The sequence below is a fragment of the Anguilla anguilla genome, chromosome 5 (genome assembly GCF_013347855.1).
Source record: "Anguilla anguilla isolate fAngAng1 chromosome 5, fAngAng1.pri, whole genome shotgun sequence".
NCBI classification, from domain to species: domain Eukaryota; kingdom Metazoa; phylum Chordata; class Actinopteri; order Anguilliformes; family Anguillidae; genus Anguilla; species Anguilla anguilla.
In genome coordinates this window covers 65,244,419-65,269,896 of record NC_049205.1, presented here as the reverse complement: position 1 = coordinate 65,269,896, position 25,478 = coordinate 65,244,419, and the positions used below count along the sequence as shown (strand labels likewise).

General features: G+C 51.8%; 1 protein-coding gene and 1 long non-coding RNA gene across 3 annotated transcripts; both read right to left on the bottom strand.

The window, feature by feature from the left end:
* Window positions 1-150: 150 nt before the first annotated feature.
* On the bottom strand, window positions 151-24,331 carry zdhhc5a (zinc finger DHHC-type palmitoyltransferase 5a). The gene is given in 14 exon segments (XM_035417951.1): window positions 151-2,010; window positions 3,432-4,055; window positions 4,057-4,107; window positions 4,109-4,308; window positions 7,639-7,730; window positions 7,934-8,054; window positions 8,159-8,285; window positions 10,179-10,270; window positions 10,553-10,655; window positions 10,910-11,082; window positions 11,397-11,554; window positions 12,369-12,490; window positions 13,398-15,969; window positions 23,341-24,331. Coding segments are annotated over 13 exon segments (2,211 nt in total). The 5' UTR covers window positions 13,538-15,969; window positions 23,341-24,331; the 3' UTR covers window positions 151-1,802.
* Window positions 4,674-6,683, bottom strand: LOC118227458. 2 transcript variants are annotated; one of them, XR_004765288.1, is made up of 3 exons: window positions 6,170-6,683; window positions 4,848-6,127; window positions 4,674-4,707 (listed from the first exon to the last, which is right to left on the bottom strand). It is a non-coding gene; the product is annotated as an uncharacterized LOC118227458 (long non-coding RNA). The 2 variants fall into 2 exon arrangements; XR_004765287.1 differs by lacking the exon at window positions 4,674-4,707 and having other exon boundaries at window positions 4,826-5,585; window positions 5,638-6,127.
* Window positions 24,332-25,478: the final 1,147 nt, after the last annotated feature.

Sequence of the window (25,478 nt, the reverse complement as noted above, 5' to 3'; positions counted from 1 at the left end):
CACGCACTCACACACACACATGCACTCACACGCTCACTCACACTTACACACATGTACTCATATTTCATAGTCTGTTGTTTTCAGAGCGACAGGAGTGAGTCCGTGACCTCTGACCCCTCAAATGACAGGCCAAAGGCGTCATCCCGCGAGTGTTTTATAAACGGTTTATTATGACCAATGCTCAGCCACACACACGCACATACACACACTCTCCCACGCAGAGCTATACAATAAACTTTTTTTTTTTTTTTTTTTTTAAACACACCCATGTTTCAGGCCCCGCCTTCCCTCTCCCCGTATCACTACATCATTGGCCGTTTAGGTTGGCTAGCCGGCTGTCAGTCACATTCTAGCCCCTCCCATTCGGCAGTATGCTGCTATGCATTTATTCAAAGTTTCCATTTTCTGCTTCTGATTGGTCAAACAGTCCTCAAATCGAAGAGCCGCACAGAACAGTCTCCATGCTGGCCCCTCGTCAGCCAACAAACTTGCAAAATAACTTTGAATTTAAAAATGATTTTTTAATCGCGTCCCACTTGGAAAGCTCCAGGATATGAACTTTTTGGAAATGGCCCATAAGGTCCTCTCTGACTGACCCAAATCACATGACACATAATCCGATTCCTGATAGGCCAGCTTTGTCAAAGGCAACCAGAGGGAGGTCTGGCTCTTAACTGACGACTGAAATATTTAAAAAAATAAAACAAAAATAAAAAAATCCAGTCATTTAAAACTACAACAGACACCAGGCATTTCATATCCTCTCAACAGAATATTTCAGAATTTTACTCCACAAGAACCGATGCATGTTTTGACTGTTTTAATGAGGCTAGTTCTCAGCTGCAGAGAATAAACCCCATTGGTTATGAGAGCTGCGTCTGATCGGCTGGCTTAGCCATTAAAGTGAACAAACATTTGCTGTATGAAATCTTTTGTAAGCCAGTGTGTCACTTGACACCATTAAAATCATGAGCATTTTTTTAAATCAGTAACTATATAAATTCATACAAACTAAGATTTAAAAAAGAAAATTAAATAAGCAAAATCTTTGTTTTTTTTCCTGGAATTCAAAGGCAATCGCCAAATCCAGTCCGAGATCAGGCGGCTCCTGCCGGTGAAGTCCAGACAATGAACCAATCATCTGCCCTGATACCTGCCAGTAATATTAATGTCCCATTTACTGATTGGTCGGTTAAATGGGCAGCAGTGGTCCCCGACCAATCACAGTGGCCTGTGTAGTTGAAGCTCCTGTGGTCCTGGAGACAGAGCCTGAGCTGATCCTTAGACTCAGGACAGGTCAGCCGTTCTGTCCTCCTTTCAAACCTCCTTTAATGTCCAAATGTACGCATCTCGAGTCCATTATAATAAAAATAAAAAGGGAGATCAGTCAGCGCTGTCTCTCACACGTTTGCAGCCTTCCTGGTGACTGGCCAGCTCACCGTTTGTCCTTCACAGCCACTGGCCAGAGTCCTGCCTCTAGAAGGCGTGTGATTGGCTACCTGAGTCCCCTGGAAAGTCAGGTGCTGACTGAATGCAGTGGAGGCAGATGTTTTTTTGGGGGGGGAGGGGAGGGGGGGTACATCTCCACCCCATGGAGAGAAGGGGAGTCCATTGCTTTCGGAAGGAGGGATGAAAAACAAGCCGTGTGACAGCGTGACTGACGAACACCCCTCTGCGTTCCTCAAATCACATATCCCCATGTGATGTCCCTCCTCCAATCGCAAGGCTCCTTTCACCAGAGCAGGGGGAGGGGCCTGTGATCCTACCCCCCCCCCCCATTGGACGAAGCTGCCGCCTGTCACTCAAACGGAGATCTCATAGGTCGTCCCTCCGACGCCCGTCACCTTCTTCACCCCACCCCCCGGCTTGTGGGTGGGACTCTGTGAAGGAGCAGCGCTTTGATTGGCCGGGCCCGGGCGGGTGGAGAGGCTGGTTGGGTGGGAGGGGGAGGAGGGGGCAGGCTTGGGCTGCCCATTGGACCGGCTGTAGGACTTCATCTGAATCTCGTCCCTGTGAGATGGAAGGACCGCAGGAGAGGGGATGAAAGAGAGGAAAGGGAGGAGAGAGAGAGGAGGGGACAGGAGGAGAGAGAGGAAAGGGAGGAGAGAGAGAGGAGGGGACAGGAGGAGAGAGGGAGGAGAGAGAGAGGAGGGGACAGGAGGAGAGAGGAAAGGGAGGAGAGAGAGAGAGAGAGAAGGGGATAGGAGGAGAGAGAGGAAAGGGAGGAGAGAGAGAGGAAAGGGGACAAATCAAACCCAATATGAATCATTTGGATAATCAATAATGCTTTTTTTTTTTCTTCTCTCTTCAACAGTTCTGCGCTAAATTACATTAGACACATTTAGCTGATGCTTTGGTCCAGAGCAGCTTGCAAAGCACAGTGAGAGCAGTCAGAGAGGACAGAAAGAGCAGCAGCTCTACAGGAAAGGAGACTGGTGCGGTTTGAGTCTCAGTCTGATAAAGCACAGCAGCTCAGCTCAGCTGGTACACACAGCCACACACCCCAACGAACAGACTCCAGCTGTACGCTGTGCTGGACACTGTACCCACAGACCAGGAAGCACCTGTATCTGTCCCAGCATGCACCACTCTCGTCTGAGCCAGCTCCAGTTCTGCTGGCCACACATTGATCACAGGAGGTTCAGGCCTACAGGACTTCAATTCCCATGAGTACCTCTCTAAACAACTCCCATCAGCCTCTCTGTATAGTACTGTCAGATTTAAGCTGCCATTAAAACCTGTTCATTTAAATTATATTAATTTAACACAGCAGGATTCCTGCTATACAATATGCTTAATAACCTGTACAGTAGAATATTCGACAGTATGACAATTCCCCTATACAGCATTCTCAAATATGTTACCCTGGAAGGTAGACTATTCTACACTATTATTTAAAAAAAGAGAACATTCATACAAATAAAACTAACTAGAACTAACCCTAAAACAACAGATCTTAAAGGGATGTTTCACTTTGGTATAACAGAGTCATTTTCTGGCACTCACCCCATTGTGCCAGCACAGCGAGAGCGCTAGCATCCGTTAGCGCCCTTAAGGGCAGCACCGTTTCCTCCCGGATGGGGGAAGAGGGAAATATCCCTTTATCACTACGGCTTGGCTGAATACTCAAATCTGATCCCTGTAACTCAACCACAGACTCATAATGGCCCCCTTTCAATCTGACCAATCAGGTGGCGAGGATGGAAAACATGCCCCTAATAGCAAGCGCACGCACGCACACACGTGCACACTCACGCACACACACACAGTACAGTTCAAGGTACTGAGAGTAGAAACGGTCAGCACCACTAGCGGATGGATGGATGGATAAGGACGGATGGAAGCGAGTGAAGGAGGGAAAGGAGAGAAACTCACAGGAGGCGGGCAGGAGAGGAGAGGAGGCTGTGGCCTGCAGAGAGTGGGGTACTCACTTTGGGGCCTGGATCCCGCCCCCGGCCCCGCCCCCTGCCCCGCCCCCGGCCGACGCCTTGCGCACCATGCGGTACTGCATCTCTGCAGCCGCGGCGCTGGAGTAGGACAGGGACTTCCCCAGCGGGGCGGGCGGGGCCGGGGGCGGGGCTACGGGCGCCGCCGTCTCCGGCGATCCCAGGGAGCGCGCTCGGTAGGAGTAGGGGTGGGCGTCGGCCAGGAGGGGCGGGCGGGAGAAGCGGGCGGGGCGGGGGTGGTGCTGGGTGGGGCGGTGGGAGTCCCGCTCCGGGAGGTGGGCGGGGCTGGTGGGGCGGGGCAGGAAGGCGTGGTGGGGGGACGAGGGCTCGCGCTGGTGGGCGATCTGCGCCGACAGGAAGGGGGAGCTGTAGCCTAGCAACGCGGGGGGCACCGGGCCGGGGTGGGCGTGGGGGGGCGGGTCTGGGGCGGCCGACTCAAACTCCGGGCCCTCGGAGGGGGTGAGCAGGCTGTCGTACGATAGGCTGCCGTTTCGAGGCGTCTGATTGGCCAGGCTCTTGTAGCTGGTGGAGGTGGTGCCATCCGAGTGCAGCGCCCCAGGTGCATTGTGGGCCGTGTGGGCGGACCGGACGCTAGAGGAGCGCGACGCCCCCCCCCGACAGCACTGTGGGGTCTGAGAAGGACGGGTAGGACCGCCCCCCCCAGGGAATAGCCGGGGATCCCCGAAGCAGGCATGGCCACGCCCACTCCTGCCCCGCCCCTGTCCCGGCAGCCCCGATCGCCCTCGCGCCCGTCCAGGCTGGGCTCCGACCGAAACCCCGCCCCCACCCCCGACCCCGCCCCCCCCGGCCCACCGGAGTGTCGGAGAGATGGAGACTCCTTCAGACTCTCCCCCCGATTCATCTGAGAGAGATGGAGGGAGGGGGAGGAAAGAGAGAGAGAGAGAGGGAGGGAAAGAGAGGGAGAGAGGGAGGGGGAGGTGGAGAGAGAAAGGGAGGAGAGTGGGAAGGGGAGGGAGAGAGAAAGAGAGATGATGGTTGGAAAAAAGATTTTAAGGCGAAGTTGAATATTAATGCTGAAATGTTGATTAACTGTGCGGAGGGCAGAGAGCAGATTAACACAAACACAGGGAGGCTGTGCACTATCAACAGCGCTAACAGCGCTATCGCACAACACTACTACACACACACACACACACACACACACCTGACAGACAGACAGACACACCTGACACAGACAGACAGACACACCTGACACAGATAGACAGACACACACCTGACACAGACAGACACAGACACACACCTGACAGACAGACAGACACACACCTGACACAGACAGACACAGACACACACCAGACAGACAGAGAGACACACACCTGACACAGACAGACACAGACACACACCAGACAGACAGACAGACACACACTTGACACAGACGCACACCTGACAGACAGACACACACCAGACAGACAGACACAGGAACAGCTCCAGCTTCAACTTACTCTCACTGATCAACTGAAAGCCACTGAGTTACCAAACAAAAGGAAAAGCAAACAAGTCAACAAAACACAAATCATAAAATAAGCTGGAAAAGCCCCAAAGTGATACTGGACAGGATGTTGGACAGGAGCTTCAGTTTGTGCAACCCCGAGCAGCCTCACTCCTACAGTCTCATTCAGTCTCACTCCTACAGTCTCACCCCTACAGTCTCATTCAGTCTCACTCCTACAGTCTCACCCCTACAGTCTCATTCAGTCTCATTCCTACAGTCTCATTCAGTCTCACTCCTACAGTCTCACCCCTACAGTCTCATTCAGTCTCATTCCTACAGTCTCATTCAGTCTCACCCCTACAGTCTCATTCAGTCTCATTCCTACAGTCTCATTCAGTCTCACCCCTACAGTCTCATTCAGTCTCATTCCTACAGTCTCATTCAGTCTCACTCCTACAGTCTCATTCAGTCTCACTCCTACAGTCTCATTCAGTCTCACTCCTACAGTCTCATTCAGTCTCACTCATACAGTCTCACCCCTACAGTCTCATTCAGTCTCACTCCTACAGTCTCATTCAGTCTCACTCCTACAGTCTCACCCCTACAGTCTCATTCAGTCTCATTCCAACAGTCTCATTCAGTCTCACTCCTAGTCTCACTCCTACAGTCTCACCCCTACAGTCTCATTCCTACAGTCTCATTCAGTCTCACCCCTACAGTCTCATTCAGTCTCATCCCCACAGTCTCATCCCCACAGTCTCATTCAGTCTCATCCCCACAGTCTCATTCAGTCTCACCCCTACAGTCTCATTCAGTCTCATTCCTACAGTCTCATTCAGTCTCACCCCTACAGTCTCATTCAGTCTCATTCCTACAGTCTCATTCAGGCTCACTCCTACAGTCTCATTCAGTCTCACTCCTACAGTCTCATTCAGTCTCACTCCTACAGTCTCATTCAGTCTCACTCCTACAGTCTCACCCCTACAGTCTCATTCAGTCTCACTCCTACAGTCTCATTCAGTCTCACTCCTACAGTCTCACCCCTACAGTCTCATTCAGTCTCATTCCAACAGTCTCATTCAGTCTCACTCCTAGTCTCATTCAGTCTCACTCCTACAGTCTCACTCCTACAGTCTCACCCCTACAGTCTCACCCCTACAGTCTCATTCCTACAGTCTCATTCAGTCTCACCCCTACAGTCTCATTCAGTCTCATCCCCACAGTCTCACCCCTACAGTCTCATTCAGTCTCATCCCCACAGTCTCATCCCCACAGTCTCATCCCTACAGTCTCATTCAGTCTCATCTCTAGTCTCATCCCTACAGTCTCATTCAGTCTCCTCCCTACAGTCTCATCTCTACAGTCTCATTCAGTCTCCTCCCTACAATCTCATCCTTACAGTCTCATCCAGTCTCATACCTACAGTCTCATCCCTAGTCTCATTCAGTCTCATTCCTATTGTCTCATTCAGTCCCATCTCTACAGTCTCATCCCCACAGTCTCATTCAGTCTCACTCCTACAGTCTCATCCCTACAGTCTCACTCCTACAGTCTCATCCTACAGTCTCTCAGTACAGGACACACAGACAGCAGGAGCTCAGCCATGAGCGCAAGCTTCTTCACCACACCAGTCATGTGACCCAGCAAAATAAAGTGGCGAGAGATTCTGCAGTGTAATGCTGCACAGTAACCGCTTTACTGAAGAGGCAAAATAGTGTGTATGCGTGTGTGTGTATGTTTGTATATGTATGTGTGTGTGTGTGTGTGAGTGTGAGTGTGTGTGTGTATGTAATGTATGTGTGCGTGCGTGTGTGTGCGGGAGTATGTGTGTGTGCGTGTGAGTGTGTGTGTGTATGTATGTGTGTGTGTGTGTGAGTGTGTGTGTGTGTATGTATGTATGTGTGCGTGCATGCGTGCGAGTGTGTGTGTGTATGTATGTGTGTGTGTGAGTGTGTGTGTATGGGTGTATGTATGTGTGCGTGTGAGTGTGTGTGTATGGGTGTATGTATGTGTGCGTGTGTGTGTATGTGTGCGTGTGTGTGTGTAAGAGTGTATGTATGTGTGTGTGTGAGTGTGTGTGTGTATGTATGTATGTGTGAGTGTGTGTGTGTATGTATGTGTGCGTGCGTGCGTGCGAGTGTGTGTGTGTGTGTGTGTGTGTGAGAGAGAGTGTGTGTATGAGTGTGTGTGTGTGTATGTGAGAGAGTGTGTGTATGAGTGTGTGTGTGTGTGTGTGTGTGTGAGAGAGAGTGTGTGTGTATGAGAGTGTGTGTGTGTGTGTGTATGCATGTCTGCATGTGTGTGTGTGTGTGTAAGAGTGTGTGTGTGTGTATGTGTGCGTGTGTGTGTGTGTGTGTGTAAGAGTGTATGTATGTGTGTATGTGTGAGTGTGTATGTATGTGTGCGTGCGTGCGTGCGAGTGTGTGTGTGTGAGAGAGAGTTTGTGTATGAGTGTGTGTGTGTGTATGTGAGAGAGTGTTTGTGTATGAGTGAGTGTGTGTGTGTGTGTGTGAGAGAGAGTGTGTGTGTATGAGAGTGTGTGTGTGTGTGTGTGTGTGTGGGTGTATGTATGTCTGCATGTGTGTGTGTGTGTGTGTAAGAGTGTGTGTGTGTGGGTGTATGTATGTGTGCGTGTGTGTGTGTATGTGAGAGAGTGTGTGTATGAGTGTGTGTGTGTGTGTGTGTATATGAGAGTGTGTATGAGAGTGTGAGTGTGTGTGTGTGTGTGTGTGCAGATGGTACCTTGTTGGAGTGGTTCTTGCCCGGGCTGCTGTAGGCAGGTCTGTACTTATACATGGTGGGAGTGGGCGGAGCTTTGTGCAGCAGACTGCTCTCTGGAGAGAGGGAGGGGGAGAGCGGGAGAGGGAGAGGGGGAAAAGGGGGGAGAGAGAGGGAGAGAGAGAGAGAGAGAGAGAGAGAGAGAGAGAGAGAGAGAGAGAGAGTTTCACATATTCAACTGGAATCTGTTTTTAAGTCTTTGGGGCGCAGTACTTTGGGTAGAGGTTTCGGGGCGCAGATTTGGGGGTACAGCGCTTACCCTCGCCGTGCCCCACAGACAGGGGGCTGCGGGACAGGCCATATCGAAGCTCCGGTTTGGGGGGAGGAGGCGGCTCTGCATCAGCTGACTGGCTCTCCATCATCTCCAGACTACTCTTAGACTGGGGAGAGAGAGGGGAGAGAGACATTAACACTGCACTGAGGGAGGGGAGAGAGATATTAACGCTACACAGAGAGAGGGAGAGAGAGAGGGGGGTATTCCTACCCTGTGCAGGTCGCCCTGGATACCGTTGTCCAGCACTTTGGCAGCCAGCTGGGCGTCGGAGAGCTGCGGTCTGAGGAAGGGCGGCTGCACCAGCACCGACTGGGCCTTCTTCCCCCGGCCCAGATACCTGCACAGCCAATCAGAGAGCTCACACACCTGCACAGCCAATCAGAGATCTCAGAGAGCTCACACACCTGCACAGCCAATCACCTCACATACCTGCACAGCAAATCAGAGATCTCAGAGAGCTCATACACCTGCACAGCCAATCAGAGAGCTCACACACCTGCACAGCCAATCACCTCACATACCTGCACAGCCAATCAGAGATCTCAGAGAGCTCATACACCTGCACAGCCAATCAGAGAGCTCATACACCTGCACAGCCAATCAGAGAGCTCATACACCTGCACAGCCAATCAGAGAGCTCACACACCAGCACAGCTAATCACCTCACATACCTCAGGGTTTCTGCCAGTGTATTGCAAAGTTGACCCCCACCGGGCCTAAGCATCGGGGATTTTTTATTTTTTTTAAATGTATTTTTAAGATGTTGGGCGGCTCGGTTGAAAAGCTCACCAGCGACATCTGTTGGTTAAAACGTGAACGCACAATAGGAAAACAGCAGGTCTGAGATCAGTGTTCTTTACCCTCATTGTGCGTAGTGACATTCAACACTTGACGCTTCCAACTACCAGAAGCTAACGTTACCTAGCAAGCCACCATTTCTTATTTAGTAGGCTAACTAACCTCGTTACAAACTGCGTTATCACTTCATCTCGTCGGTAAGTACATTCTTTTTATATTAACTTAAGCAGTGTGTAGGTAACGTTAAACTAGTAGCATGTAACGTTCGATATATTGTAACATTACATGACTTATTAATCGCCATCGACATAATGACTTCACTTGTTTATTAATAACGTTAATGACACTGATGTGCACGACAACATCGTCATAAAATGTTTCGCGACCGTGAAAACTGCCTGACTTGTTTACATTTTGGACAGATGTGGCTACAGAGTAGATCAATCACTGTTTCCATCACAGCACTTTCGACACAAGTAATATCGCAAAAATCCTAAAAATTTCTTCTTACGGTGAAGAGTGCCTGACCAGCAACCGTAGAAATGTTTTAACACAGCGGCAAAATTAGGCTATATCTAGAAATACCATCTTTGGGGAAGAAACGCTACGGTTACATACCTGTACAGCCAATCAGATACCTCAGAGACCTGCACAGCCAATCAGAGAGCTCACACACCTGCACAGCCAATCAGAGACCTCACATACCTGGACAGCCAATCAGAGAGCTCAAACACCTGCAGAGCCAATCAGAGAGCTCACACTCCTGCACAGCCAATCAGATACCTCTGAGACCTCACATACCTGCACAGCCAATCAGAGAGAGGCACAGACCTGGCCTACATGCATATAGCATAGGCACAGAGCTGGCCTGCATGGCCTTATCACAGCTGCATCTCACTGCTATACAGACACAGGGCTGCAGTGCAGTCATGTGACTGAGCGCTCAGCGCTCAGCGGACAGGAAGACTGGCCATAAAATGTGTGACTCAATGACCTGCCAGCGTGGCCACCACTCACCTGAACACAAACAGACAGAGAGACAAACAGAGAGGACAGACAGACAGACAGAGAGAGGACAGACAGAAAAACAGAGAGAGGACGGATGGATGGACAGACAGACGGACAGAGAGAGAGGACAGACAGACATACAGAGAGAGGACGGATGGACAGGCAGACGGACAGAGAGAGAGGACAGACAGACATACAGAGAGAGAGGACAGATAGACAGACAAAGAGAGAGGACGAACAGACAGACAAACAGAGAGAGGACGGACAGATAGAGAGGACGGATGGACAGACAGACAGAGAGAGGATGGACAGATAGAGAGGACAGATGGACAGACAGACAGAGAGAAAGGACAGACAGACAAACAGAGAGAGGACGGATGGATGGACAGACAGACAGACAGAGAGAGAGGACAGACGGACGGACCTGGGAGCCTGAGAGCTGCACAGCACATGGGAGACGTTCCTCCAGCAGCCGTTAGTGAAGGGGTTCACTCCCCCTCGGAACTTCCCCGTCACCTGGGGGGGGGGGGGACAGACACCGAAAGAATAAGGGGTGGGGGGAGTTGTGATTATTTCCCTGTGTGATTGGGGGGGGGATTAAAGACAGTGAGGGGCACATTCAGGGCACATTATCCCAGATTAACCCGGTACCCCACCCAGGGGCACCGCCCTCCCCCCTCCCCCACAAACACGATTAACATCAGAGGCAAAAAAACCGGGGTGCACACACACACACACTCTATCTCTCTCACACACACACTCACACGCACACACACACACACACACACACACACACACCTGTTCGTTGGTGGTCCTCCCGCGAGCCACCAGGACGATGTGGAAGCCGGTGAGTCCTGCTACAGGGATGAAGAACAAGCCGGCCACACACATCACAGCCATCCTGAGAGAGCGGTCAAGGAGTAACGCACACACACACACACATACGCACACACACAGACATAGATACACACACTCTCAGACACACACAGAGACACACACACACATATATACACCCATGCTCAGACACACGCGCACGCGCACGCGCACGCGCACGCGCACGCGCACGCGCACGCACACGCACACGCACACGCACACGCACACACACACACACACACACACACACACACACACATGCACGCACACTGTGCAGGATACGTGACGGCAGAGTGCACGTGGTCCAGCTGCTGGGTGTGGTTGAGGATGAAGAGCAGGCCGAAGCCGAACACGGCCATGATGTGCGCCGTCAGCGACAGCAGGAACAGGAAGAAGTAGCGGTAGTTCCTGCGGCCGATGCAGTTATTCACCCATGGGCAGTGATGGTCAAAGTCCTGCAGGAGAGAGGGGCGGGGCGGTCTGAGGGGCGGTATGCACAGGCTTGCAGAACGTCTGTACCGCGGCTGTGTAGCGCTCGCACGGCGGTTGTCTGGTGGTTGTGTGGCGGTTGTGCGGTGGTTGTGCAGTGGTTGTATGGCGGTTGTGTGGTGGTTGTACGGCGGTTGTGTGGTGGTTGTGTGGCGGTTGTGCGGTGGTTGTGCAGTGGTTGTATGGCGGTTGTGTGGTGGTTGTGTGGCGGTTGTGTGGCGGTTGTATGGCGGTTGTGCGGTGGTTGTGCAGTGGTTGTACGGCAGCTGTGTAGCAGTACCTCCACACAGTTGTCACAGACGGAGCAGTGGGAGCAGCGGGGGGGTCTGTAGAAGCGGCAGGTGGAGCACCACTTCATCCGCACCTGGATCCCCCGGATCTCCACAGTCTTATAGAGCGGGGCGCGGAAATCATCCTCCTTATCCTCGTCTTCCTCCGCTAGAGCAGAAACACAGCCGTTAGCACGGAAATGCAGCCGCTAGCACAGAAACGCAGCCGCTAGCACCGAAACGCAGCCGTTAGCACCGAAACGCAGCCGCTAGCACAGAAACGCAGCCGCTAGCACAGAAACGCAGCCGCTAGCACAGAAACGCAGCCGTTAGCACACAAACCCAGCCGCTAGCACACAAACACAGCCGCTAGCACAGAAACGCAGCCGCTAGCACAGAAACGCAGCCGCTAGCACAGAAACGCAGCCGTTAGCACACAAACCCAGCCGCTAGCACACAAACACAGCCGCTAGCACAGAAACGCAGCCGTGAGCACAGAAACGCAGCCGCTAGCGCAGAAACCCAGCCGTTAGCACAGAAACCCAGCCGCTAGCACAGAAACGCAGCCGCTCGCCCAGAAACGCAGCCGCTAGCACAGAAACGCAGTCGCTAGCACAGAAACGCAGCCGCTAGCACAGAAACCCAGCCGCTAGCACAGAAATGCAGCCGCTAGCACAGAAACGCAGCCGTGAGCACAGAAACGCAGCCGTGAGCACAGAAACGCAGCCGTTAGCACAAAAACCTAGCCACTAACAAAGAAACGCAACCGCTAGCACCGAAAGGCAGCCACTAGCACAGAAACAATCACTGAGCACAGATAGAGTTAGTACAGCACAGAGAGTATGGCAAATAGAGGGTTAGTACAGCAGTGTTAGTACAGCACAGAGAGTGTTGGTACAACACAGAGAGGGTTAGTACAGCAGAGAGAGATAGTACAGTTAGTACACTATAGTACAATAATGTGCCTGATGCTGCTTGCTTACCTCGGGGGAAGATGCCTGGGTCCATGAAGGTGGCCATGCAGAAGTTCGCCAGGACGAAGAGGAAGACCACGCCGTTATACACAGGAACGGCCACAGAGAACTGGTCTGACAGCCACGGACACCTGAGGGAGGGAGGGCGGGCGGGACGGAGGGGGAGAGGGACAGAGCGGCAGGGGGGAAGAGAGGGAGGGAGGGAGAGAGAGAGTTGGATGCCTAACTCAGTACAGTATGTGACAGCGTGACATACAGTATGTGTTTCCTGTGGAAAAGTGGTGCAGTGTTCCTCAGTGACACTCAGTGCACAGCAACGCAGGCTGTACTGACCTTACATGCAGGCCCCACACCCTAATAATGGAATATTAATGACTGCAGTTTCCATTATTCTGCTCATTACCTGTGTAATATTTGTGCCGAGAACAGTCTGTGCTGCTTAATGCCTGTGTCACATCGGCACAACAGCACAGGCAAGAGCACAGTTACGGAACTGCAGCACAGAAACGGGGGTGGGGGGGGGGGGGGGGAGAAGAGCGCTTTATCACACCCAACAGCTGCGGTCTGGTTCCCTGTCTCAGTTTTAACCTGGAGCAGCACAAGTGTGGCACAAGGGGGTGCAAAATGCAAAAATGCCCGATGCTGTCCTGTCCCGGCATGTGGGTGTGGCAGGAAAGGGGTGGGGCATGATGTTCAGCCCACTTTGGACAGGCCTGTTCATGCTAAGCAGAGACACAGGACATATTCTTCTTGTGTGTGCGTGTGTGCGCGCATGCATATACATGTACGCTATTACATGATTAAATACAAATACCTGTTTAAATACAGTAAATTTAGAGGAAGCATAGAAGGGTGGTGTATATATGAGTAAATACAGTAATGTTAAACAGAAAAGGGTGGAGTTTATATATGTGTGAATATAGCAATGTTAGAGTATGCGGAAAAGCGTAGTGTTTATATACTTGTAAATATGGTAATGTTACAGTGAGCGGAAAAGTGTGGTGTTTATATGCGGGTAAATATGGTAATGTCACTCACGTGAAGCAGAAGAAGAGCGTAGTGGACCCCACTAGGAAGGCAGTTGCCGCGGAGACGGGGACGTATCGGCTGGGCCGCAGTGGGCGGGACGAGGAGGGGGGCGAGGAGGCGGGGCCTCCACTCTTACTGACACCCGGCATCACAGAGGGAAGGGGGGGAGTGGGGGAGGGGAGGAGGGGGGATCGGTACCTGGGTTGGCTTTTTGGGAAGGATTTAACAGTGAGAGGAAGAGGAGGGTCAGAGAGAGAGGAAGGAGACACAAGGTCTCCGTCGCATCAGAGGGAGGGAGGGTGAGAGGGGAGACATAACGGGGACAGGGGGAGAAGAGAGGGAGGGAGGGAGGGAGGAGAGACAGATGGGGAGAAGAGTGGCCTAAGTCTGTGATACCAGATGGATTTGTTTTTGCTTTTTTAATCAGTGAGCCCTGTTCCTTTAAGGGCTTTTCCTCCTATAAATTTGAGCTTTGAACTCTGACCTTTCTGAGCTGGGGGGGGGGGTCTAGCAGCTGGAGCAGGTTTAATCAGGAACGCCACACCAGAAAACCATTCTGACTTTGGCATCCAATACTGAAAATCTCCAAGCAGATATTAGTATATGGGAGAGAACGCGGAGAACATGGAGAACGCGGAGAACCTGCGGTACAGGAGGAACCTGCAGGAACTGCACAGCCCAGGCAAACCAGCAGCTGCAGAACCACAAGCTCTACTGAAGCTGCAGTTCTGAAGCCGCAGGTTCTGCAGGAGCGGCAGGTTCTGGAGTTCACACGTAATAAATGCCTCACTGTCTAACTGTCCCTTGAAACACTAACAGATAAAAAAAATGGCTGCAAATTAAGAAGTTAAATTCACAATATGGCTTTTACATCAAATATATTTGGTGCAATAAAACATTTGGTTTGTAAAAAAAAGAAAAAGAAAAAAAAAAGTCAAATTCACCTAAAGTTCTTTGTGTGATTCTGGAATAAATAAGGTGTTTGGTATAAGAGTAGATCAGTTACTCTGAGCGTTTACCCTGTAATGACATCGCCTCTACACCTGTGCTTTTCACAAAGTCATTCGTAACACCTCTGCAGGTGTAATTCTACAGTCTGTAATGATCCACAAATGCACTGATCTAACGGGCAATGCTTGAAAATGCCCGAATCACAAAAATAAAGATTCACCTTCCCTCTGAGGTGTGAATGTGCACGGGCATGTCAGCCCGCACGAGGGCACAGACGCACGAGGGCACAGACCCGATGCACAGCGGCGCTCCTCGCTAACAGACCGGAGTCCACCCCAGTCCCCTTAAAGACCAATCAAAACCTGCCCACCTTCGCCACCACAAACCCTCATTTTCAAACTCTCAGCGGGTCAGAGGTCAAACGCAGTGGAGAAAAACCACTCCAATTTCGATCTCGGAGGGATCTGCGTTTATGGAAAAGTCTCTAAAACCAACAGGCAGAGGACAATCAGTTTTAGTTGTCTCTCTTAAAGAAAGCAAAATAAAATGTTTTGGGTATTAGGAGAGATCGTCTTCTTTGGAATAAGAGAGGTTTCAGAACTAGACATCTGGTTTGGGACTTCCCTCTCCAGGTGTTGCAGTACAGTCATAAATACCTGCACACAGGCAGAGTGGCAGGCCTGACTGGGACTGATCCAACAGGTCTGTCCAGAAAAGAAGCGTGACTGACAGACGCACAGACTTTCCCCAGAGAAAGGAGGAGCTCCACTCAGGAGCTTGACTGCACTGTGACAGGACAGGAAACGGCTGCTGATCCTCCCAGCGCTTGGGACCGAGCCCGTTCTGTTCTGCAGACTCTGGGGCGCGATGCCTCTGCGACGCAGCCGTCCTGCAGCCCCGAGCAGCAGGGTTAGGGTGGAGCAGCAGGGTTAGGGTGGAGCCGCAGGGTTAGGGTGGAGCCGCAGGGTTAGGGTGGAGCCGCAGGGTTAGGGTGGAGCCGCAGGGTTAGGGTGGAGCCGCAGGGTTAGGGTGGAGCCGCAGTCTGAGCTCGGGCCTGTTTGGGCATTAAAAAGCAGGAGCACGGGTTTGAAAAGGTGCAGAAACGCAGGACGGGTGGCGTGTGGACAGGAGGCTTCCCTCCTGCAGTAAAACCGTCAGCTTGCCCTCAGGACGTCCCACACGCAGACAGGGCCGCGCCCTCAGCAAACGCTGCTTATATAACCGTCTCCAGGACTGAACGTTCCCACGGGACCGTCTCCACCATGGCCCCCACTTCCGCCCCAAACCGCCCTGGGGAAACCGCCCCGCTGATCCTCTCTCAGACTGGGGAAACCACGCGGCTGATCCTCTCTCAGACTGGGGAAACCACCCGGCTGATCCTCTCTCAGACTGGGGAAACCGCCCGGCTGATCCCCTCTCAGACTGGGGAAACCGCCCGGCTGTTCCTCTCAGGCTGATCCTTTCTCAGTCAGGGGAAACCACCCGACTGATCCGCTCAGGCTGATCCTCTCTCAGACTGGGGAAACCACCCAGCTGATCGTCTCTCAGGAAGGAGAAACGGCAGGATAAATCCAGGGGGAAGTCGATCCAGCAGATAGTGCAGCACTGCCCTCTTCCAAGTCTTCAGCCCCTACAGATAGAGAGAGAGAGAGAGAGAGAGGAGGGGGGGGCGCATGAGGACAGCACTCCTTTACAAAGCCGTAAGACACACAGCACTGCTGAAGTTCATCTGAAAAGCCGCTGCCCACTGGCATGTCTGCAGAGCGGCTCCTGCACTGGGGAACCCGCAGAAAGCCTGACGTGGCACATAAATAATATGGCTGTGCGCCAGACACTGTGCAGCGTGAGTCCAAGTGGCTTAAACCAGACAGGTGAAATGCATGAACTGTTCATTCACACTATGCTGTACGGTTAACACTGTACAGTTAACACAGTCTCTTACTGCAGCACTGACCACCGCACTGTCCCTCACTGCAGCACTGACCACCGCACTGTCCCTCACTGCAGCACTGACCACTGCACCGTCCCTCACTACAGCACTGACCACCACACAGTCTCTTACTGCAGTACGGACCACCGCACCGTCCCTCACTGCAGCACTGACCACCGCACTGTCCCTCACTGCAGCACTGACCACTGCACCGTCCCTCACTACAGCACTGACCACTGCACGTCCCTCACTGCAGCACTGACCACTGCACGTCCCTCACTGCAGCACTGACCACTGCATGTCCCTCACTGCAGCACTGACCACCACACCGTCCCTCACTGCAGCACTGACCACTGCACAGTCTCCAAATGCAGCACTGACCACTGCACTGTCCCGCACTACGCTACTGACCACTGCAGTCCCTCACTGCAGCACTGACCACTGCACAGTCTCTTACTGCAGCACTGACCACTGCACAGTCTCTTACTGCAGCACTGACCACTGCACAGTCTCTTACAGCAGCACTGACCACTCCACCTTCCCTCACTGCAGCACTGACCACTCCAGTCCCTCACTGCAGTACTGACCACTGCACAGTCTCTTACTGCAGCACTGACCACTGCACAGTCTCTTACAGCAGCACTGACCACTCCACCTTCCCTCACTGCAGCACTGACCACTCCAGTCCCTCACTGCAGTACTGACCACTGCAGTCCCTTACTGCAGCACTGACCACCGCACCGTTTTAACAGCACTTGTTTTCACTTAAATATTGTTCGCTAGACACTACTTAAGACCTACCATGATTGTGTTTTAAAGGTCTTTCAAGAATCAAATTCTAATTCTGACTTGTCCCAACAAGTTGGTCGGTTGTTGACTTTCCACAAGTCATGTTGATGTGCTAAAGACCATGCGTGACGGTTGTGCCAGTGTGTGTGTGTGTGTGTGGCTGTGTGCACACATGCAGGGCGTGTTCAGACATGCCCAGGCCCGGCCAATACGTCAAACTGCCACTACAGCTCAGAGGGAGAGGAAAAACACCACTGACTGCCACCATTTCTGTTCCGCCATTTTGTTTAAACCAGCAAAAAAAGAAAAAAAAAAAAAACATCTGATACGTCACTTTGCCTGAGGGAGCTGAAGCCAAACTGGAAGAGCAGACACTTCTTCCTGCTCACACAAGTGTGTGCCTGTGCGTGTGTGTGTATCACAGAAAACAGCTTCATTATCAGTGACTGCTGAAATGATGCACAAACAAGGGGTGGGTGTGTGTGTGCGCGCGTGTGCGTAAGGAGACTGAATTTTGACTTTTTGGCTTCCCTTATTGCACAGAAAAAGAAAGAAAATGAGAACTACATGTCCACATATTCCAAGTATTACAAAACTGTCCACTCACACAACAAAAAGAAATACAACAGAGTAAAATTAAATTTAAAAAAAAACCACAAAAAGGAAAATGAAACCACTGCAAGAAACCCAAAGACAAACAAATTAACCAAATTGCAGCACAATCAAAATCATCAAAACAAAACAAATAACATTAGAGAAAATCGATCAAGAGAATGAGAGCAAGAGAGAGAGAAAGAGAATGAGAGAGAGAGAAAGAGAGAGAGAGAGAGAGAGAGAGAGAGAGAGAGAGAGAGAGAGAGAGAGAGAGAGAGAGAGAGAGAGAGAGAGAGAGAGAGAGAGAGAGAGAGAGAGAGAGAGAGAGAGAGAGAGAGAGAGAGAGAGAGAGAGAGAGAGAGAGAGAGAGAGAGAGAGAGAGAGAGAGAGAGAGAGAGAGAGAGAGAGAGATTTCTGGGTGCAGTGTATGCTGAACTAGGTGGGGACTTCCACTGAAGCATGACGCCTGTCAGCGTTTTCCCCGCCACAGCACTACAGATCCAACCCTGTCTGTCCTGAAACTGCTCCAGCACAGCTGCCCACTGCAGGGCCACTGTCTGTACAGCACACCGTACTGCTCACTGTCTGTCCTGTCAGTGTGTAACTGCAGAGCTGCCCAGTCTGTGCTGCACACAGTATGTACTCAGTTACACACACTCTCTCTCTCTCTCTCTTTCACACACACACACACAGAGTCACACACACACACACACACACACACAGAGTCTCACACACACACACACACACACACACACACAGAGTCACACAGACACACACACACACAGAATGGAAGAGAGAAAAGCCCCTGAAGTCCTGCCTCGGTGCGATCCTCCCTCTTAAGCAGCTTAACTGAGAGCCCAGGCCGGCCGCCTCCATCCTCATTCCATCCTCAGGGTCCCGCCGCTGCCCGGCAATGCTAATCTCCCACAATGCATCACCTCAGCTGCTGAATGATGTTACACAGTAGTCCAAAAAAAGGTGGGCAACTTCCTCCCTCTCTACCCCCACCGTTTGGTAACAAGCTCTGGGCTAGACAGGCTGGGACCTGGGCTACACAGGCTGGGACCTGCGCTACACAGGCTGGGACCCGGGCTACACAGACTGGGACCCGGGCTACACAGACTGGGACCTGCGCTACACAGACTGGGACCTGGGCTACACAGGCTGGGACCTGCGCTACACAGGCTGGGACCTGGGCTACACAGGCTGGGACCTGCGCTACACAGACTGGGACCCGGGCTACACAGGCTGGGGACCTGGGCTACACAGACTGGGACCTGCGCTACACAGACTGGGACCTGGGCTACGCAGGCTGGGACCTGCGCTACGCAGACTGGGACCTGGGCTACACAGACTGGGACCTGCGCTACACAGACTGGGACCTGCGCTACACAGACTGGGACCTGGGCTACACAGACTGGGACCCGGGCTACACAGACTGGGACCTGGGCTACACAGACTGGGACCTGCGCTACACAGACTGGGACCCGGGCTACACAGGCTGGGACCCGGGCTACACAGACTGGGACCTGCGCTACACAGGCTGGGACCTGCACTACACAGGCTGGGACCTGCACTACACAGGCTGGGACCTGGGCTACACAGGCTGGGACCTGCGCTACACAGGCTGGGACCTGGGCTACACAGGCTGGGACCTGCGCTACACAGACTGGGACCCGGGCTACACAGGCTGGGACCTGGGCTACACAGGCTGGGACCTGCGCTACACAGACTGGGACCTGGGCTACACAGGCTGGGACCTGCACTACACAGGCTGGGACCTGCACTACACAGGCTGGGACCTGGGCTACACAGGCTGGGACCTGCACTACACAGGCTGGGACCTGCACTACACAGGCTGGGACCTGGGCTACACAGGCTGGGACCTGGGCTACACAGGCTGGGACCCGGGCTACACAGGCTGGGACCCGGGCTACACAGGCTGGGACCTGCGCTATGTTTAGGGCCATGCATGGGGCACGTGCGTCAGGAAGCTCCTATGCTACACTTCGCTCTAAATGCAATGACAAAGCTGAAGCTGCCTTCAGTGTCTCACCTGCCTTCTGCACCACCTCAAGACCCCCCACCATGGCTGTGACTCACATCTGAGCCCTCAAAGATCCAAGCACAAAGCCACTAACTGCTAACAGTTAGCCTAAGTGCTAAGCATCAACAGACAAGCACCAACCACTAACTGCTAACAGCTAAGAGCTAAGCACCAACAGATATGCATTAACCGCTAACCGCTAACAGCAATGTGCTAAGCATCAACAGCTCAGCACTGCCAGCTACCTGCTGCACCACTGCAGCATCCCTCTACATCAGGCAGCGGCAGTACCTACTCAGTAATAACCTGTGTATGGGGTTTTTCTTGCATACAGAAATAGTTTCAGAAAGCTGCAGCTTATTTATTCCTGATGGAAACCACATGACTGACTGGCATTTCTGACGACCTTTCACCTTCACTGTCACCCGTTTGTACTCTGCTCTTACCTGTGCAAGCCTGGACCTCCAAAACATCTCCAAGATGAGTCTGAAACATCACTTACATGGCAAAGGCTGAACCTGCATCGATCAGGCCAGCTGATACCACACACCCCACGTATACACATACACGCACGCTCGCACGAACATACGCACACACGCTCACACAAATGTATGCACCACACGAACGTACGCAGGCAGGCTCGCACCCCATGCACACACACTCACATGAACGCACGCTCAGACACGCCATTTTCATTCTCGTCTGAGCACGAATACCTGCAGAAACGCCAACAGAACCAGCGGATCCCAACTGATCCCAGGTCGCCCTGCTCTCCCTGCAGGGGATCAGTTCAGAAAACAGCCCCCGTGGGGGGCAAGGAGGGGGGGCCGCATGCTAAAGTAACACAGACCTACTGTCCCACTTTCCATTAATCACATAGACACCAGCACCTTACAGTTAGAACTGCAACCTTGCACTTCCCAATGACTAATGCAGAGCATAAAACTACATTCCCTACTGACACCAGCCTACACTTCCCAACATCCATCTACTGACACCAGCCTACACTTCCCAACATCCATCTACTGACACTGGCCTACGCTTCCCAACATCCATCTACTGACACTGGCCTACGCTTCCCAACATCCATCTACTGACACTGGCCTACGCTTCCCAACATCCATCTACTGACACTGGCCTACGCTTCCCAACATCCATCTACTGACACCGGCCTACGCTACTCAACATCCAGCTACTGAAAAAACAGAGCTCAAGCTTCTCCGTTTCGCTTCCAATATCACAAGCAATCAAGGGTTGGAAACCATGTTACTGCGAGCATCCTTTCCAGTGTGTGAACTGCAATTTAAAAAGCATGTCACCCTTCTCTAAGGAAGGCATAAAACAGACGCCACTTAACCAAAGTGAAACCAAATAAATTACACACACCTGTTTCACAATAAGTACACAATGGAAATGGCGGTGCTCCAGACCTGGAGGACTGCGGAAGAGATGCACAGTGAACCGTTCCTGGTGCAGCTTAGGTGCACTCACACGCTAAACTCTAACTTAGACCCCATTACTGCACTTCCTTCCTGCAGAGGGGAGTTTCCCCCAAACATTACAGTCCCCCCCATCCACAGAGCAGGAGCGCCACCCAGTGGTTAGAGTAGCATAACATCGATGTCAGCTAATTGTCGTGGGCTCAGTCCCCAGAACAGACCTCAGTCCAGCATTCAGCTCTTACTGGATGCCGTGACTTTGCTATGACAGCAGGTAGAGCTCATTGCGTCCTCAATGAAATCGCAAATCAGAATCCAAATGTACTTAAGGTCCAACAAGTGTCAATAATGGCTCTCCCTATTTTATTTTTTAATATTCTCTCTCTCTCTCACACACACACACATCCATGGATGCAATGTGCAATGGGAAAGGGTGGGTGGCAGGCCACAGATACACAGCAGACAGACGGGTGATGGATTTACTGAGGTGCAGAGGAGCAGAGGGCTCAGCAGGCAGCGGGGCGGAGCCTGTTAGCGGCGGGACGGCGTGCGCTCGCGCCCTCAGGCCGCTCGCCACGCGGGGCAGCAACAGGGCACAGCGGCCACCCACAGGGGCTGATAGCACCGCAGACACCCGCACCCGCCCAGTACGACTCTACGAGACCCGCACACGCCCAGTACGACTCTACGAGACCCGCACACGCCCAGTACGACTCTACGAGACCCGCACACGCCCAGTACGACTCTACGAGACCCGCACAAGCCCAGTACGACTCTACGAGACCCGCACACGCCCAGTACGACTCTACGAGACCCGCACAAGCCCAGTACGACTCTACGAGACCCGCACACGCCCAGTACGACTCTACGAGACCCGCACACGCCCAGTACGACTCTACGAGACCCGCACACGCCCAGTACGACTCTACGAGACCCGCACACGCCCAGTACGACTCTACGAGACCCGCACACGCTCAGTACGACTCTACGAGACCCGCACACGCTCAGTACGACTCTACGAGACCCACACACGCCCAGTACGACTCTACGAGACCCGCACACGCTCAGTACGACTCTACGAGACCCGCACACGCTCAGTACGACTCTACGAGACCGCTTGCCCCCGCTGACCCCCTGCGGCTGTGTCAGGTGCACCTGCCGCACACCTGGTTCACCAATCACACACCACGAGCACAAGCGGCCAGCCACTGGAGAGGGGAAGATCAACGTAACCAAGGCAAAGATAGAAAACCAAGACTAGTCACTCACATGGCGCACACACTACTAGCAGCCCCACACACCGACTCCACAGGGTCCTCACGCAGAACAAGCCATTCGCACAGGTGCCCTCAAACATCCTCTGAACACTGACACAGGCGCTAAATCAAACTACTTAAGACACCTTCACTCCAAGGGTGGAACAGACATTTCCAGCGACTTCAAATGTTGCTCAACCAGTGATGCACAGAAGATTTTAACAGGTGGTCACTTCAGATCGTCCACATATCTTCACAAAGCGCCACTCACATAATCACTGATGAAAATACCCGCTAAAGCAAAACTGCTAGCGAGCCAATTAAAAGCCTTACTCTCCACAGTGAGATGCTAAGGCCGACATCAGTAAAACATCGCGTTTCTACACATGCCTATACGCCTACGGCCTGTCACACACGCGTTACGCACTGAAGTATTACAGCAACGAACGAGCAGTCGCCTAAACGCCCTAATCCCTGTGTTATAAAGGGAATTAATCCCAAAATCTCCTACCAGTGAATGCCACCTTCTGTTTTTAGTTAAATGGTACGAATGTTCATCAATCTGACAGTAATCCCAGTTCAATTATATTGTAAATAACAACATGAATATATGAAAACCCATGAAGAAAAAAACACACGGTCGCCGTGAGGAGACGAATCCAACGGACGACCTTTCATTTACGGGAAAATACACTGTTGAAAATGAAACGCTGTCACCTACTGTAGTTATGTCTTTTGTTTTGCGTAGTCTCTCAACGCCTTCGAGTACCGTAACAAAGTATCAAGCAAAGCCATTTCTAAAGGTTTGCTAGATTCTAATTCTCCACCCAGGAAGACTGTACAATAGTATTCTTTCTTGAGATTACCGTGGCATATATTTACATATTGCGCCAAACAAAGTCAGTGTCATTGATCATGAAATAACACGACAAATCGAACCATCTACCTGCGGTACACTGCAGGTGTGTCCGACTTCTGCCTGCGTGTTTTGGGTGTGTATCGCTGCGGATCCAGAGTATTTAGGCCCGAAATGAATCCCGGAACTCTCGTTTTCTGTCACACAGGCCAAGGTGCGTTTCCAACCTGGGTTTGAGCCAGCGACAGAGCGCGACGTGCCCGATGGCCCTCTGGTCGGGATACTGATGATCGCAGATTCAAATCCAAGTCTTTATTCGCATGGTCCCGTTGATATTTTAAATGGGTTTGGCAGTTTATTGACTCCTTGCGTTGGCTTCTCCTTCACAAACAATCCGTAACACAACAGGAACATACACAACCGAAAAATGTCGGCTTCCCGTGCCCAAGCAAATTGGAAAGCACCTAAACCCCTGCATGAACGGATAGCAATTTTAGCTAACTAGACAATCCAGCCACACACCCCGGCTGTTTAGTATAAACTGTTTGCCGTCTCGCTATCCAGTTCGTTTCATCCGAACCGGACGAGCTATACGCCGTACGTAGCAAGCAACAGTAGCTAGCTCGCTAATTCTACGGGAAAATGTCGTTAGCAGATTGACCGAGCAAGCCTCATACCGAATACACTGTTGACACCGTATTCCGAACGAGATGATCCGAGAATCCGTACTCGTCTTTTCCTATCTATCGTGACAGTTAATATCACTTTAATCGACGAAGGCAGGAAATGAATCCCGCGATGCAGTATATCTAGATAGCTGGATTTCCAACTAACGTTAGGTAGCTGTCGTTTTCTGCCACCTGAACCAGGTACATTTTTAGCGGAACAAACGGTTTTACAGTGTATAATGTTGTCCTTAACTGGAGTTTGTTAGTCTGTCTAACTGCGGTAGCCTAGAGCCAGTGGGGAAGGGACTCTGTTTAGTCCCCCGAGTTATGAAGGCTGTTAGCACGCACAGCGAAGAAGACGATCCCGTGCCGATGCACACAGAACGGGCCGCACAAGCCTGCGCGAGCACAAGCGAATAATGCCGCCTCCTTTGCGCTCATTGGACAAACCCAGCTGCCAATCAGGGGATTGAGCTCAATAAAATGTCGCCATGGGGCTTCGACGTGCACGACGAACAGACGCAATGAGCGAAACGTAATATTAATCCCACCCAACAACAAGATTGTAATCCCGTCGACAACGCAGACAATAGGAATTAAATGTAATATCCGAAACACGGAAAGATGCGTCCTAAGATCCAGCGTACAACAAACAAGACAAAGTGAACAGGCCGTTAATGCTACATCTTTAAGTACGTTAAGGTGCGGTTGTTTAAGGAATTACAAACTGAATTATTGACAGATCCGTGTTTGACTCACCGATAGACTTCTGTCTGGCACAAACCTAAAAGGTGAAAAGGTGAAAATACCATTTGTTGTTGACACACTGACATACTAAATGACAGACTGTGTTTATGTGTGTGTGTGTGTGTGTGTGTGTGTGTGAGATTAAAGAGACAGCAGGAGGTTTAAGGATAACCCCCTGTCCCTCCCACCCCCACCCGCATATCCATGCAAATCAGACTAACATCATTCTCTGCCTGACAATGATCAGAAAGCTTGTGAAGTGAAAATCTGAACAGAGAGTTAAACTGCAGGTCTAGAGCAGAGTTACACTGCAGGTCTAGAGCAGAGAGTTACACTGCAGGTCTAGAGCAGAGAGTTAAACTGCAGGTCTAGAGCAGAGAGTTACACTGCAGGTCTAGAGCAGAGTTACACTGCAGATCCAGAGCAGAGAGTTACACCGCAGGTCCAGAGCAGAGAGTTACACCGCAGGTCCAGAGCAGAGTTACACTGCACGTCCAGAGCAGAGTTACACTGCAGGTCTAGAGCAGAGAGTTACACTGCAGGTCTAGAGCAGAGAGTTAAACTGCAGGTCTAGAGCAGAGTTACACTGCAGGTCTAGAGCAGAGAGTTACACTGCAGGTCTAGAGCACAGGCACTTTGGGCTAAGGGGACTGTCTGTTTTTTTTTTGGGGGGGGGGGGGTGGAGATATAACTTGTATGATGAATCTTTTTGAGACAGAGAATGGAGAGAAAGAAAAAGTCAGAGAGAGAAAGAGGGGGTGAGGGGGGCACAGGTAGACAGATGATAGTGTGCAGTACTGCTCTTCACTCACA